This window comes from Vulpes lagopus, chromosome 17 (assembly GCF_018345385.1).
Source record: "Vulpes lagopus strain Blue_001 chromosome 17, ASM1834538v1, whole genome shotgun sequence".
NCBI classification, from domain to species: Eukaryota; Metazoa; Chordata; class Mammalia; order Carnivora; family Canidae; genus Vulpes; species Vulpes lagopus.
In genome coordinates this window covers 43110666-43127438 of record NC_054840.1, presented here as the reverse complement: position 1 = coordinate 43127438, position 16773 = coordinate 43110666, and the positions used below count along the sequence as shown (strand labels likewise).

The 16773-nt window shown below is 41.8% G+C and overlaps 1 protein-coding gene across 5 annotated transcripts in view; it reads right to left on the bottom strand.

Annotated features, from left to right (window-relative positions):
* Positions 1 to 3532: 3532 nt before the first annotated feature.
* OTULIN (OTU deubiquitinase with linear linkage specificity) overlaps positions 3533 to 16773 on the bottom strand; it is a 37901-nt gene continuing 24660 nt past the window's right edge. For all 5 annotated transcript variants that reach the window (XM_041731729.1, XM_041731730.1, XM_041731727.1 and 2 more), the window contains 3 exons: positions 9370 to 9495; positions 6509 to 6778; positions 3533 to 4264 (listed from right to left, as the gene is read on the bottom strand). In XM_041731729.1, coding sequence (XP_041587663.1) covers positions 4070 to 4264; positions 6509 to 6778; positions 9370 to 9495 — 591 coding nt within the window. In that variant the 3' untranslated portion in view covers positions 3533 to 4069. The remainder of the gene's footprint in view (positions 4265 to 6508; positions 6779 to 9369; positions 9496 to 16773) is intronic.

The window sequence follows — 16773 nt, the reverse complement described above, 5'->3', positions numbered from 1 at the left end:
TAATGAAAGGGATTATGCACTGTACTTAACTGTGAAAAACAAGCATTCCTTGAATGCAGCTTTCAACTAGCCTCTCACATAGGCCGTTAGAACCTATCTCAAAAGTCAGTGTGGAGTTGCAATGGAAATGCAATATACTTAACTCTGTGAAACAGATTTTTATCCACTTATAACACAGGCCAGGAGGTCTGTCTGGCATCTGTTTTGTCTTTTTGTTGTTGTTGTTGAAGTAGGCTTCACACCTAGCACTGAGCCCAAGGTAGGCATCAACCTGGGTCTAGATCAAGAGTCTGACACTTTACCACCTGAGCCCCCCCACCCCCCGCCCCATGAGCCATGTTGTTTTAAATGACATTTTTACTCTCAAATCAGTTCCTTCTTCCATTCACTTCTTCAGTTCCTTCGGCCATTTTTGTAAGTTACTTGATACTGTGCCCTACCTTCTGCTGAACGTGGGGATTCTATGCCTTTCACACACATTTCAGATGCGCTTCATACACACAGAGAACCTCCTTTTCATTGTGTTCTAAGTAGTCACAGGCTTTTTTTTTTTTTGCTTTTTTTTTTTTTTTTAGTCACAGGCTTTTTAAATACATATATATATTTTATTGGAGCTCGATTTGCCTACATATAGTGTAATACCTAGTGCTCATCCCGTCAAATGCCCCCCTCAGTGCTCATCACCCAGTCACCCAATCCCCCTGCCCACCTCCCCTTCCACTACCCCTCGTTCGTTTCCCAGAGTTAGGAGTCTCTCATGGTTTGTCAAAGACATTTATTTCTATGTATGCCTATAAGTAAGACTCCTTAGAGGTTTACATTTCTGAAAATACTTTGGGTCTTCCAAGTGGGAGTACTTCCAAAGTAATGCTTACTAAGAGAGAAAAAGAAAATAATCAAATGTTATTTTAACACCAAAAAGAAGAGACAGCTGGGAAGTCTATTTGAGTCTGATGCATATGCAGCACTAGTATGAGAGTTAGAGCAGCAAAGGCAGGAGACAGAGCACCTAAAGGCCATTCTCAGGGAGACCTTCAGGAAGCAGACCATGGATACAGAGGTGAGACAGCACCTTGGTGCGAGGGGTAGAGCAGGAGGGAAAACACAGCCTCTTAAATAAAAAAGCACATAAAAATCCACAAAGGATGTTTCCTCTGACAGAGGTGTTAAGACTCATGTGGACTGAAGTTTTTACTTGGTAACCCTACACCCAGAAGGAACTAAATAATGAAAGGATACAAAGACAATGTCTGAAAACTTAGCATCATACCTTACTTAACTCAATAACAAACATCTAATACAAGTGTCAATGGCTCTACCAGGAAAGTAGAGAGTCAATCCTCTTCAGTGCATCGAAGACATTTTAGGATATGCCATATTCTAAAGACAAGGAACTGCAAACACTTAGATCAAATCCCACTTAGGTTAGGATCACAAGTGAGAAACAACATCCTGGCCTCTAGTCGCCCACTGTGATCATCACTGGTCCCAACGTGAGTGCCAGAAGGAGCTAAGCAAGTGAGGGGAGGAGGCAGGAGAGGTCCTGAAGAAGCAGTGTTCATTCCAGGGATTCCAGGGAACTCCGCATAGGGAAAGTCGTTCAGATTTAAATGTGCCTTAAATAAGCACAAAGGCATAAGTCATGCCTGCTTAGGATAGAGATCATCTTTCTGCCAAGATTATAGAGTCCAAAAATCTCTGAGCTCTGGCAATAAGCTCTGGGAATTAAAGTAAACACACTGTAGTTACCACTGCTTTCTCTTCTTCTAGAACCTTATATCACTTCAGAGACCCCCTCTCTAAATAGATATCCTGCATCCACTTCAGTCTCAATGCAATTTCTATTCTGGTGCTGCCACCCGACCAGCCCATGACCAGGAATGATTCATAGAATCAAGATTCTAGGCAACTGACGTTGCATGTCTCAACAAAGAAACGTTATTCTTTAAAGTCGGCCAATCTTTTCTATTTCCCGAAGTCCTGTTTCTTTGAAAGCTTTGCCTCTCCGATGCTGTGATCCCACTAAGCCTGAGTGACAGTCTGAGAGCAGAATCTAAGAAAGCCTAGGGTCAGAAAGCCACTTAAACGCATACTTTCAAACTTCTATCATTGTGGTGGTAAAGGCCACAATTTCTGCACACTCGAACAATACCACAGGCAGGAACAAGAAAAAAGTATGCATGTAAACAATTAAGTTGCCCAGAAGTCCAGTTCAAGTTCACAAAGATCAGAACATTTTCAAAATGCAAAGACAGATGGTCATGACTATTCTTCAATTCAATAATAGGTATGGACCATCAAACTCAGTGTACACCCTGGAGGACAGAGACTCCCATGCCTTGTGCTGAAACGTTTTAAGTGTGCTTTGGAAAATGCATAAGAATAAACAGTAAGCATTTCCTATTATTGTACAGTTGCAAATACTAAAATGAAGCCTCAAAGCCAATAAGAAGTCATTATTATTAATTTGGCTTCTCAGTACCTCCTTAATCGAAGCACCATTACATTTCACAGTGAAAAACATAAAGCCTCTTCAACACATTCACACACGTTCGGAGCAGAACTTGATTCAAACACTCTGAAGAATAAACACCTCCCAAAATGTGGTGAATATTACTGATGAGGTAATGGGAAAATACTAATGTAACAGTCTGCATAGTTTTGTGTGTCCTCTGAATTTTCTCAAAAAAAAATTTTATTTTTAAGTATAAAGCAAAACTTACATTTTCAAAAAAAGGTTTGCCACTCCCCAAAAACATTTAATAGCTTATTAACCATACTATTGAGCCAAGTAGAGGTTTTAATTATTATAAAATAAAGCTTGGGTCCCTCAGGGTGTACTACCTTCACAAATGTTGATACAGCACTAGAGTGATGTCTGGTCCCTGAAAACAATGGACACAGCCCACACCCCCTGTGGATAACTCAGCCCTAACCACGTGCAACCAGACCTCTGGGCAGCAATCATTCACCACCAGGAACACCCCCCTCCCTCAGACTGCCTGAACCAAATCACAGGCAGATGCCACTCAGCCACACTTGCGTACTTAGGTTTAGTACATGTTTCTGCTTCATCTTACTGATGAAAAATCTCAGACACTTTGCTGTGTTACTCATCCTCTGGCAGGAACATGAATTTGGCAGTGGAAGCACCCTCAAAACCATCCCATGAAAAGGGCACAGGAAGACTGAGATCCAGCTCACCACCTCCTGAACTCAGAGCAGTGCCTTAAGTCACCCAGCCTTGGCTTTCTCCTCTAAAAGACCAGGTGGATCTCAGCACTGTTCTGACTATAAAGCGGGCACGTCTATGAAATGGAAAATCACTAGGAGCCCAATGCTATAACTCAACTACGAGCAGTGCTCACCTGGCTGACAGTGCACCACCTGCAGGAAGCACCAGGGACTCAGGCACCTGTCACATTCTCAGAGTCAGGAATTCCGGTGCCATCACATGCCTCCTGTAGCTTTCTCTAGCCTTCAAATAACTCCTTTTTGGACCCAGTTTTTAATTTTCTATGAGACAATCTGCTTAGAATAACTTTAATTAACAGGTAAATCCACACCATCACTCAACAAGACTGTCAGAGGATGTTATGAGTGTGCCATTAACAGACTGCATCCCAGAGTTATGCCACGTAAGCTGAATTGCATAGGAAGGGCACTGAAGAGACCCATTACCACCAAAACAAAAAACTCTATCTTAAGAAAAAACTGAGAGCCAGTTTACAATTAAAGAGAATTTGATTTTAAGATATAAAGAACAGATTCCTCTCCAAAATGAGTCTCCTCTGATACAAAAGATTTGCTTTATGGAGAAGATGTACCTTGTACCTTCCAAAAGAAGTGCTCTGAAGGCCCCCACTGAAAGTTATTGCATTAAAGATGAGGGAAAACACTTGGTTAACTCTTATTATCAAAAGTTGTCTTCAGAACAGCCCAGTCCAGCTTGGCTCATAGGGCCCAAGAGTTCCCATGGGTCATTGTAAGAGACCTGGAGTCCCAAGGCCTGAGCCAAGGAGTTGGCTGTGCACCTTGGCCACGTTGCCAGGCTGTCCAGGCACGCATCTCACAGACTCGTCTCCTCGCACACTCTCACAGGGATGTTGTAGTGCCGATCATCTTCAGCAATCAACGTCACCACAGGCCAGTCCATGGGCGGATCAGTGGGGTAGACCGTGATGAATTCTTCAGTGCTGTACTTGGACAGCCGGTACACCTGAATGGTATGGCGCACAGCATACGCAAGAAGGAACATTTCAACCTGGGGAAAAGAGCAAACAGGTATGCAGAGGTGCTCCAGGCAGGGCACAGCACAGCTATGCTGCAACCTCTCTTTCACCTCATGGGCCCAGTCCCCAGACTTTTCTAGTGGCTGCTACAAATAAGCAGATCATCCAAAATATACTGTCTGATAAGGGACTTGTATCCAGAATACATAAAGAACTTTTATAACGATTTTTAAAAAAATGACCAGTTTAAAAATTGGGCAAAGGATCTAAATACAACAGACATTAATCCAAAAAAGATATGCAAATGGACAATAAGCACATGAAAAGTCATCAGAGGAACACAAGCCAAAACTACAATGAGATTCCCCTTCAGACCCACCAGAACAGTTATAATCAAACAGATAATAAATGAAGCATAACTACTTAACAGGCACCAAGTTTTATTTTGGGGTGATGAAAATATTTTGGAACTTAGTAAATGTACTAAGAACCAATGAGTCATATACTTTAAAATGGTTAATTTTATGTTATGTGAACTTCAATTAAAGAAAAAAAGAAGTACATTACAGGTATATACCCACGAGAAATGAAAACATGTGCCCACACAAAAAAACCTGTACATAAATGTTCATAATAGAATTACTCACAATAGCTAAAAAAGCAGAAAGACCCCAAATGTCCATCAACCAATGATTGAATGTGGTATGTCTATATGATGGAATATTGTTTGTGACATGTCTTACAATATGAATGAGTCTTGAAAACACTATGCTGAGTGAAAGATGCGAGTCATTAAAGACCACATATTATATGATTCCACTTCTAGGAAATGCCCAAAATAGGCAAATCTACCAAAACAGAAAAGCAGACTAGTGGCTGCCTGGGGCTAGGGGAGGGGAAATTAGTACTAACGAGTACAGGATATCCTTTAGTGGTGATAAAATAGTCTAAAATTAGACTACAGTGATGACCACAAAACTCTATAAACACCCTAAAAACCACTAAATTGCACACTTCAAAAGGATAAACTTTATGGCATGTAAATTGTATCTCAATACAGTTGTTATGTTCTCAAAAATGGACTCACCATTACAGTACACTTTGTGAGGACTCCAAAAGAACTAACTTCGGTCTAATATGCAAACCATGCTGCAGCATGCTTTGTACTGAAGGGAGGTGCTGAGGTTCGGGAGGCGTAAGGAACCTACATTCTGAGTTCAGGTACGTGGGTTAAGCAGTCACTTTCAATTCTGCCTGGCCCAGCAGTGACCATCAGCCTTGGCCCTTTGCTACACACCAGGAAAAGGCAAGCAGGAGAGTCAGCTGCCTAAGTACAAAGGTGGCACTTTGGATGGATAACCTTAAATGCTACTTTAGTAGCTGGCTATTCCACTAAAAAAAGACTTTATAAACTTTTTAAGATAATATAATGAGGACACTAAAGATAGACAATTGTGTGGTAAGTCATGGGACAGTACTGCATTGGGCCTCTACGTAGAACTCTAAACTTAGCATATCTGTAAAAGATCCAAGAGCAGGCTGGTCTCTACTGGGTAAGGTGACCCTATTTCTATTTTTAAAGGACGCTATCTAATATGCCTACGGCTGCCAAGATTAAATAATAAAACTCTTTGCTTCATCTATTTGTAAACTGCCAGGCACAAGGGTACTGATCCCATCCAGTATCCCACAAAAGCAAGGCCAGGCTGAAATTAATCTGGTGGTTACAAAACAGCCCCACAATTCTTTTGCACTCCTCACTTGAAAAGCTGGATGGAATGCTTTTCAATGTTCTCCATTGAGTTTGGGATGGATTTAGTGACTTGTTCTTAATAAATAGACTGGTGTAAACAACAGTGTATAACAGTGTATAACTTCCAAGACGAGATCATCAAACACACTGTGGCTTCCTCCTTGCTCTATTCTTGGATCACTTCATATGTTGAGAGAAGTCAGCCATCATGTCCCAAGACCACTCAAGCAACACTATGGAAGGGCCCACATGTCAAGAAACTAAAACCCTCCTTCTAAGTACCGATCAGGCCTCTGCCAACAACCAGGTAGTTGCACCATGTGGGAAGTGGACCCTCCAGCCCAGTTGGGCCCACAGATAACTGTAGCCCTGAACAACACAGGACTGCAGCCATCCTTGAGACCCTAAGCAGAACCACACAACCAAGCTGCTCCAGAATTTTTGGCCTACAGAAGCTGTGAAATAATGTTTGATGATTAAAGCTGCTGTTTTGGAATAATACAAATCCAAAAGCACAACTCACCTGTTCAAGGCCTCCAGTGTGTCCCACCTGGTTTAGATGGTTCCTCAGCAGCTGTCCAGGATCATTCGATGTGTCCCGAGCAAACAGAAGCACAGAGAAAAATGGTACTTCCTTTCCGTTCTCTTTATCATCATATAGTTCAATGGCTCTGTTTAGCATTAGAAATTTTACAGCTTCGTAGAGGCTATATTCTTCTTCCTCATTCATGAACAGTTCATCACAAGCTACCTGCCTTGCTTCAGCAGTTCGCATCTCTGCCAAGCCTGCCCACTACAACAAGAAAGTTACATAACAATGAAATGTTTGCTCTAAAACCTGGTATACTTCCATACTATGAACACAAAATTATTTTCAAAAATAGGAGGCCATGGGTCACATGCCAATCCTCACAACATTCAAGTTTCTAGCTCAAACAAAGGTACACTCTACAGACCACACAATTCCCTTATTTCCCATTAATTTAAAACAAAAGTACAATGCACTGAGAAGTAGTGATACCATGGAATGGTATGGAATGGAATGTTCAAGTCCCCTAACCTCCTAGACAATGAAACTGAACCAGTCACTCAGAAATACTTAATGGAGGAGCAAATATGGTGTGTATGTGTGAAACTGTGAGGGGTAGCTAAAATTATACCTTCCCTTCAGGGGCTAATGGGAGCACTTACCACCCAGAAATACCAAGCCAACTTGCAAAAATGAAGATGGGCAAGGAAGATTGTAAGGTCGCTTGAATGTTACTTTACTAAACCCACCCCTCTAACTTCCTTAAAATATACATGGAGTTTCAAATGAATACATCTACTCAGGAAATTTTTACTGACTTCCAATTAAGAATAAAGCAGAGCACTAGGTATTCAACTAACATGGACAAACTCTCTAAGTGAATGAGAAAACTCTAAAATATATGTGCTTTTTAGTTAAAGTGAATGAGGACAAGAGATTCCAAAGTGAACTAGTCCTTATGAATAAACCAGTAACAACTGTTGCTTTCAAAAACCATTAAAATTCTAAATTCAATAGTAAATTTTAATGGTAATGACTGTACCAAAGGATTCTCTTCAATATGTACTTGAAGCATCTCTTATTTTCCAGAAGTAGACCTAGCTGACAATGAAGAGCATGGCTCTAGAGTCAGGAGAGTCAGGATGGAATGAAAGCCTTGCTACCAAGCAGGTGGTGACTTTTTGCTGGGCATTAAAGGACTTCCAGATTTTAGTTTCCTCATCTTTAAAATGGGGATAACAGCAACAACACCTTGGTAGTTATGAGAATTAAACTACACATGAAACATTTAGGACATAGCCTGGCACACAGAAAGTACTAGTAATGCTGGCTCAGATTATTAAGGAATAATTTTAATGTTATTATAAATTGGAAACACTTAAACATTCATCAAAATGAGGATCTGGTTACAGTATACACACTTAATACAGCAAAAATTGCAATTTTACAATACCTTAAAAAGGATGAAAAGGAAATTGTCACCAGTGGCTGAGCTGAAGAGCCTTCCCATTCACTCATGTAGCCAGAGTCCTACTCTCAGCCCTCACCTAACCTAGATCCTGGGGTCCCTGGCCCCCACAAACCTTGTGCTCCACGCCAAGTGACAACAAGAACAGAATCTCTATTTCCTTCTCTTGTCACAATCTCTCAATCCCTAAACTTCCTTTGACAGTGTACTTTTGATGAAACACTTCTTACATTTGTAAATAAAAACTAGGTTCCAGGAGGTCAAGGCCTTCAGTTCATTCACTAAACAATGTATTTACCAAATGCCTATTATGTGTCAGGCTTGGTGCTGGATACTGGGTGAAAAGGAATGAGCAAGACAGACTCTCGTAGAGCTGAAAGTCTAACTGGCTGGTAGATCATACTGGAGGAAACAGAGCAACACCAGGGGAAAGTGCTAAAGGACTCCTGAAAGCCATCTGACACCTCCTTACCAGCCTCCCCTGACATCTACAAAGCCTGGAGCAATCAGCAGGCCCTGAACTCAGGGTTCCTGGTGAGAACTTCAAACTCTTCCAAGGCAAGCAACCTAGTGGTCTATGTGGGGCAGTATCTAGGCAGGACCTCCAAAACCCATGGAATACTCCAGAAAGGGATACATTATAATAACCAAATCACTGGGAATCAGCCAACCAAGTTCTCCCTATGATTGTTTCAGAGAAACCCTCATGACAGTCTTCAAAAGAAAAGTTACTGGGGTGCCTGAGTGGCACACTCGGTTAAGCATCTGACTCTTGGTTTCAGCTCCAGTCACGAATCTCAGGATCATGAGACAGGGCCTACCCATTTTGGGCTCTATGCTCAATGAGGGAGTCTGCTTGGGATTCATTCATTCTCTCTCTCTCTCTCTCTCTCTCTCTCTCCCCTCCCCCTACACTTCTCACTCTCGTGCACGCTTTCTTCTCTCTCCCAAATAAATAAATAAATCTTCAAAAAAAAGATAAGTTACTAAATCTACTCACTGGACAATAATTCAGATGAAAACAAGTCTAATAGGGACAGTTTTTAGAAACTTAAAACACAAACATAATTGCAAAGAACTTAATAAATACACATCCATATCATTGCTACTACTCTAGGAAATAGAAACTACAGATTATCCCTGAAACTTGTCAATATGACATGGAACGAAGATCACGTTTAAGGTTTCCTTTTAAGAAAGATAAACATTTCAGTGAACATAATAAATGATGTTGCTATTTTTCCACTTTACCAAAGACTTAACAGGAAGAGTTTGTGTTCATTTAAATTAAATTGTCTAAATACCAGCCATAGGCATGTGGTCTGCTGGGGCAATCAGGAGAGAGTGTTTTACACTTATCATAGGAAAAACACTACAGATTCCAAACCTTCTTCCTTAGTAATGTGAGAGAGTCCTTTATTTTATCAACCAGGTCCTCGTTCTTCCCCTTAAATTTCAGTCCAAGTTTCCACTGCTTAATCCAGTTGTATTTGCTTATGAGTTTTTCTGGTAACTGGATTATCAAGAAAGAGAGAGAAAGAGGTGTCAACATTTCAAGAAATCCATCACAGGATCCTGTAGAAACCACAAAGCCTACAATACAAAACCTACCTTTGTTTCCAGAATTGATTCCCGCACATTTGTCCACTGGAGGGAAATGGATGGTGGTTCTGGCTGAGATACAAAGGCACAATCTACCTTGCTCAGCAATGACCACACCCAGAAAATTCTACAGCACTTTGTGAGGGGACCTCAAGGCAGTGTTCACACCGTGTCTTCACAAACCACCCAGGTAGCTCCTGGATCACTGACAGCCTCCCTGCCACTCCCTAATGCCCAACCCGGAAAGGCACGTTGGCCATGCAAGATGGTCCAGGATAAAGTAAAAACCTGACTCTTTCCTGATGAGAAAAATAAAGCCTAATTTCCAATATTACCACATATCCTCAAAAGCTTTAATATTCACAAAAACAATGTGTATCTAGTTTAACTGCCTAATCAATGTTGTAAGATAAAAAAAATCAAAAAGCAATGGAGAAGCGGCAGCAGAGGTCAACAGCTACAGTGGCCCAGCTCATTAAAGAGGTGACAGCTGCTGAGCTACACTTTGCCAGTTCCTTTTATTCCTGGAATGTGTTTTATTTTGTTTTCCCCTAATCATCCACAGACTCTGGAGTCTGCAAGGCAAGCTGGAACACAACATGATGGATTACAGCATGGGAATTCCAACACTCCCGACAGTCTTGGATGTGTCAGGAGAAAATTCTTCATTAGGCCAGGCTCACACATGTCACTTCACTGCTATAAAAACCAGAAAGGAAAAGAAAGTCCACCAAGTCAAAAGATATTAAAGAATTAGTTCCCACAGCATCCTATGTTGAACTCAAGCTTGTTTAACAGTCATAAATAGTTTTAAATGAGGCCACACGTTCATTTCCCTGGGAATCTAAGACTCTAAAGACCCTTTCAATCACACATGGTGATTCCAGTTTTACCTTCTCAAACTACAACCATCATATGAAACAGGTGGTTTCATTTCTGCAAAAAACAAACCACACAGGGATGTAAAATCCTCCTCAGGTGAATTACCACGAGGACCATGATCCACAATCACTCACTAAGCAGAGGAGGAGCTGTGTTCTCCCCATCTTATTGCGACGACCCCACCAAGGGCGGCCTAGCTCCATGCCCACTGCTCAGCATTTTGGCAACATGTGGGTAGTTCGGCTACAAACTTTCAATTCAGGTTCTCAGATTGTTCACCAGAACCTAAAATACCCTCAAGTGACAATCAGCTGAAATCACAGCTGGACACAAGGAAGTACACAACACAGGAAACACGGGAACTTAAGCTACAGGGTAGAGAGAAGCCTGGAAGACCATCTGAGCCTCCCGCGACATGGTGCACATCCCTGGGCAGCAGTCACAATACAAACTCAGTCCCTCGGAAGACCCCGAAGTCTAACTACAAACGGGCAAACCTTTAGATAAAAGCCCGTTTCCTCATTCCTTCCATGTGCTGGGCAAACCGGGGCTAGCATAATGACCTAGCTCAGGTTTGCAGGCCTCTCAGGAGACGTGCAGATCCTGGAAAAAGTGCAAAAAATGAGGTGTAAAGCAGCAACAAGGAGGAAAGATGAATTCATGTGAAATGATCTCTTCAGAAGAAAAAATAGATCTAACTTTAGACCCAATTGTTTTTCCAGAGTGGCTGCACCAGTTCACATTCCCGCCAACAGTGTAAGAGGGTTCCCTTTTCTCTGCATCCTCTCCAACATTTGTGGTTTCCTGTCTTGTTAATTTTCCCTATTCTCACTGCTGTGAGGTGGTATCTCATTCTGGTTTTGATTTGTATTTCCCTGATGGCAAGTGATGCAGAGCATTTTCTCATGTGCATGTTGGCCATGTCCATGTCTTCCTCTGTGAGATTTCTGTTCATGTCTTTTGCCCATTTCATGATTGGATTGTTTGTTTCTTTGGTGTGGAGTTTAATAAGTTCTTTATAGATTTTGGAAACTAGCCCTTTATCTGATATGTCATTTGCAAATATCTTCTCCCATTCTGTAGGTTGTCTTTTAGTTTTGTTGACTGTATCCTTTGCTGTGCAAAAGCTTCTTATCTTGATGAAGTCCCAATAGTTCATTTTTGCTTTTGTTTCTTTTGCCGTCGTGGACGTATCTTGCAAGAAGTTACTGTGGCTAAGTTCAAAAAGGGTGTTGCCTGTGTTCTCCTCTAGGATTTTGATGGAATCTTGTCTCACATTTAGATCTTTCATCCATTTTGAGTTTATCTTTGTGTATGGTGCAAGAGAGTGGTCTAGTTTCATTCTTCTGCATGTGGATGTCCAATTTTCCCAAACCATTTATTGAAGAGACTGTCTTTCTTCCAGTGGATAGTCTTTCCTCCTTTATCAAATATTAGTTGACCATAAAGTTGAGGGTCCACTTCTGGGTTCTCTATTCTGTTCCATAGATCTCTGTGTCTGTTTTTGTGCCAGTACCACACTGTCTTGATGACCACAGCTTTGTAGTACAACCTGAAATCTGGCATTGTGATGCCCCCAGCTATGGTTTTCTTTTTTAAAATTCCCCTAGCTATTTGGGGTCTTTTCCGGTTCCACACAAATCTTAAAATAATTTGTTCTAACTCTCTGAAGAAAGTCCATGGTATTTTGATAGGGATCACATTAAACGTGTAAATTGCCCTGGGTAACATTGACATTTTCACAATATTAATTCTGCCAATCCATGAGCATGGAAGATTTTTCCAACTCTTTGTGTCTTCCTCAATATCTTTCAGAAGTGTTCTGTAGTTTTTAGGGTATAGATCCTTTACCTCTTTGGTTAGGTTTATTCCTAGGTATCTTATGCTTTTGGGTGCAATTGTAAATGGGATTGACTCCTTAATTTCTCTTTCTTCAGTCTCATTGTGAGTGTATAGAAATTCCACTGGCTTCTGGGCATTGATTTTGTATCCTGCCACGCTGCCAAATTGCTGTATGAGTTCTAGCAATCTTGGAGTGGAGGCTTTCGGGTTTTCTATGTAGAGTATCATGTCATCGGCGAAGAGGGAGAGTTTGACTTCTTCTTTGCCAATTTGAATGTCTTTTTGTTGTCTGATTGCTGAGGCGAAGACTTCCAGTACTATGTTGAATAGCAGTGGTGAGAGTGGAATCCCTGTCTTGTTCCTGATCTTAGGGGAAATGCTCCCAGGGCTTCCCCATTGAGAATGATATTTGCTGTGGGCTTTTCATAGATGGCTTTTAAGATGTTGAGGAATATTCTCTCTCTCCCTACATTCTGAAGGGTTCTGATCAGGAATGGATGCTGTATTTTGTCAAATGCTTTCTCTGCATCTAATGAGAGGATCATATATGGTTCTTGGTTTTTCTCTTGCTGATATGATGAATCACATTGATTGTTTTACGAGTTTTGAACCAGCCTTGTGTCCCAGGGATAAATCCTACTTGGTCATGGTGAATAATTTTCTTAATGTGTTGTTGGATCCTATTGGCTAGTATCTTGTTGAGAATTTTTGCATCCATGTTCATCAGAGATATTGGTCTGTAATTCTCCTTTTTGGTGGGGTCTTTGTCTGGTTTTGGAATTAAGGTGATGCTGGCCTCAAAGAACGAATTTGGAAGTACTCCATCTCTTTCTATCTTTCCAAACAGCTTTAGTAGAATAGGTATGGTTTCTTCTTTAAACGTTTGATAGAATTCCCCTGGGAAGCCATCTGGCCCTGGATTCTTGCGTCTTGGGAGGTTTCTGATGACTGCTTCAATTTCCTCCTTGGTTATTGGCCTGTTCAGGTTTTCTATTTCTTCCTGTTCCAGTTTTGGTAGTTTGTGGCTTTCCAGGAATGCGTCCATTTCTTCTAGATTTCCTAATTTATTGGCGTATAGCTGCTCATAATATGTTTTTAAAATCGTTTGTATTTCCTTGGTGTTGGTAGTGATCTCTCCTTTCTCATTCATGATTTTATTAATTTGAGTCTTCTCTCTCTTCTTTTTAATAAGGCTGGCTAATGGTTTATGTATCTTATTAATTCTTTCAAAGAACCAACTCCTGGTTCTGTTGATCTGTTCCACAGTTCTTCTGGTCTCGATTTCATTGAGTTCTGCTTGAATCTTAATTAACTCTCTTCTTCTGCTGGGTGTAGGATCTATTTGCTGTTTTTTCCCTAGCTCCTTTATGTGTAACGTTAGCTTTTGTATTTGAGTTCTTTCCAGTTTTTGAATGGATGCTTGTATTGTAATGTATTTCCCCCTCAGGGCTGCTTTTGCTGCATCCCAAAGATTTTGAATGGTTGTATCTTCATTCTCATTAGTTTCCATGAATCGTTTTAATTCTTCCTTAATTTCCTGGTTGACCCTTTCATCTTTTAGCAGGATGGTCCTTAACCTCCACGTGTTTGAGGTCCTTCCAAACTTCTTGTTGTGATTTAGTTCTAATTTCAAGGCATTATGGTCTGAGAATATGCAGGGGACGATCCCAATCTTTTGGTATCGGTTCAGACCCGATTTGTGACCCAGTATGTGGTCTATTCTGGAGAAAGTTCCATGTGCACTTGAGAAGAATGTGTATTCAGCTGAGTTTGGATGTAAAGTTATGTAGATATCTGTGAAATCCGTCTGGTCCAGTGTATCATTTAATGCTCTCGTTTCCTTGGAGATGTTGTGCTCAGAAGACCTATCGAGGGTAGAAAGAGCTAGATTGAAGTCACCAAGTATAAGTGTATTATTATCTAAGTATTTCTTCACTTTGGTTATTAATTGATATATTTGCAGCTCGCACATTCGGGGCATATATATTGAGGATTGTTAAGTCCTCTTGTTGGATAGATCCTTTGAGTATGATATAGTGTCCCTCTTCATCTCTCACTACAGTCTTCGGGGTAAAATTTAGTTTATCAGATATAAGGATGGCTACCCCTGCTTTCTTTTGAGGACCATTTAAATGGTAAATGGTTCTCCAACCTTTTATTTTCAGGTTGTAGGTGTCCTTCTGTCTAAAATGAATCTGTTGTAGACAGCAAATATATGGGTCCTGCTTTTTTTATCCAAGTGTGAAACCCTGTGCCTTTTGATGGGGTCATTAAGCCTGCTCACGTTCAGAGTTACTATTGAAAGATATGAGTTTAGGGTCATCATGATATCGATTCAGTCCTTGTTTTTGTGGATTGCTCCACTGAACTTCTTCTTAAAGGGGAATTTTAAGAGTCCCCCTTAAAATTTCTTGCAGAGCTGGTTTGGAGGTCACATATTCTTTCAGTTCCTGCCTGTCTTGGAAACTCTTTACCTCTCCTTCCATTCTGAATGAGAGCCTTGCTGGATAAAGTATTCTTGGTTGCATGTTCTTCTCCTTTAGGACCCTGAATATATCCTGCCAGCCCTTTCTGGCCTGCCAGGTCTCTGTGGAGAGGTCTGCTGTTACCCTAATACTCCTCCCCATAAAAGTCAGGGATTTCTTGTCTCTTGCTGCTTTAAGGATCTTCTCCTTATCTTTGGAATTTGCAAGCTTCACTATTAAATGTCGAGGTGTTGAACGGTTTTTATTGATTTGGGGGGGGGATCTATCTCCTGGATCTGAATGCCTGTTTCCCTTCCTAGATTAGGAAAGTTTTTTGCTAGGATTTGTTCAAATACATATTCTGAACCTCTGTCCCTTTCGGCGCCCTCGGGAACCCCAATTAAACGTAGGTTTTTCTTCCTCAGGCTGTCATTTATTTCCCTTAATCTATCCTCATGGTCTTTTGTCTCTTTTTTCCTCATTTTCCCTCTTTCCTATCAACTTGTCTTCTATGTCATTCACTCGTTCTTCCACCTCGTTAACCCTTGTCGTTAGGACTTCTAGTTTGGATTGCATTTCATTCAACTGATTTTTAATTTCTGCCTGATTAGATCTAAATTCTGCAGTCATGAAGTCTCTTGAGTCCTTTATGCTTTTTTATAGAGCCACCAGTAGCTTTATAATAGTGCTTCTGAATTGGCTTTCTGACATTGAATTGTAATCAAATTTTGTAACTGTGTGGGTGAGAGGACTGTTTCTGATTCTTTCTTTTGAGGCGAGGTTTTCCTTCTAGTCATTTTGCTCAGTGCAGAGTGGCCAAAAACAAGTTGTATTGGGAAAAGGAGAAAAAGAGAGGAGAGAAAGAAGGAAAGAAAAGAGAAAAAGAAAAAAGAAAAAAGGAAAATAAAAAGAAAAAAAAAGAGAGAAGAAAAAGAAAAAGAGAAAGAAAAAGAAAAAGAAAGAAAGGAAAAAAAGGATGCGGGAAGGAAACAAATCAAAAAGCAAAAAAAAAAAGAAAGAAAAGAAAGAAAAGAAAAAACCACGGGGGAGTATCTTCTGATTCTGTATACTTTAAGTCCCTTGACTTCCCCTGGAACTTGTCCGTCTAGCTGGTCTTCTGGGGGAGGGGCCTGTTGTGCGATTTTCAGGTGTTAGCACTTGGGGGAGCTGCTCTGCCCCCTGCCTGGTGCAGGACTCAGTGGGGGTTGTGTACCCCGTGAGGCCCCAGGAGGAACAACCACAGTGGCAGTGGCCAGCTCTGGAGGCCTGGATTCAGCTCCCGCAGTAACTACAGAGCTCTCCGTCTGCAGGGCCTGGATGCTCCGGTGGGGGGCTGCTGATCTGCTCAGTTTGGGGCAGGAGCGTCCTTGCTGTCCTGGGCCCTCCTAGCCTTTGCCTGCCTGTCTGGGTGGAGATCGGATCCTGAGCTGTGTCCCTGCGCCCTGTGCTCGTGGGCCTGCGCTGTTGGATTCGCACTCCTGGCCGTGCAGCCCTCTCTGTGGAGCCGCCGCTCGACTCCCTCTGAGCTGCTCCGGGGTCAAGCCGTGGGCACGCTGCAGCCCTTTAGGGAGCTCGGCGCAGTCTCCCGGGAGCGAGCGCAGTTGTCTGTTACTGTCCCAGGGAGCCTGAGGGCATCCCTGCCCTCCTGGGGTCTTGCTCTAACTCCCTGCGAGCCCCTTTCTGTCCGGGAAGATTGGTGCAGCTCCTCCTTCTCCGGGAAGGTGCTTTCCTGTCCTGCAGGCACTCACCCCAGCCTTAGCCCGGCTCCTCGTGGGGCCCCTCCCCCTTGGAGGCCTTTTGTTTCTTTATTTCTTTTTTCCCCCCGTCTTCCTACCTTGATAGAAGTGTGAACTCTTCTCATTGTAGCATTCCAGCTGTTCTCTCTTTAAATCTCAGGCCTAATTCCTAGATTTTCAGGATGATTTGAAGGTTATCTAGGTAATTTGGTGGGGGACAGGTGACCCTACTCTTCTGCCATATTGCCCCTCCCTCTCCACAAA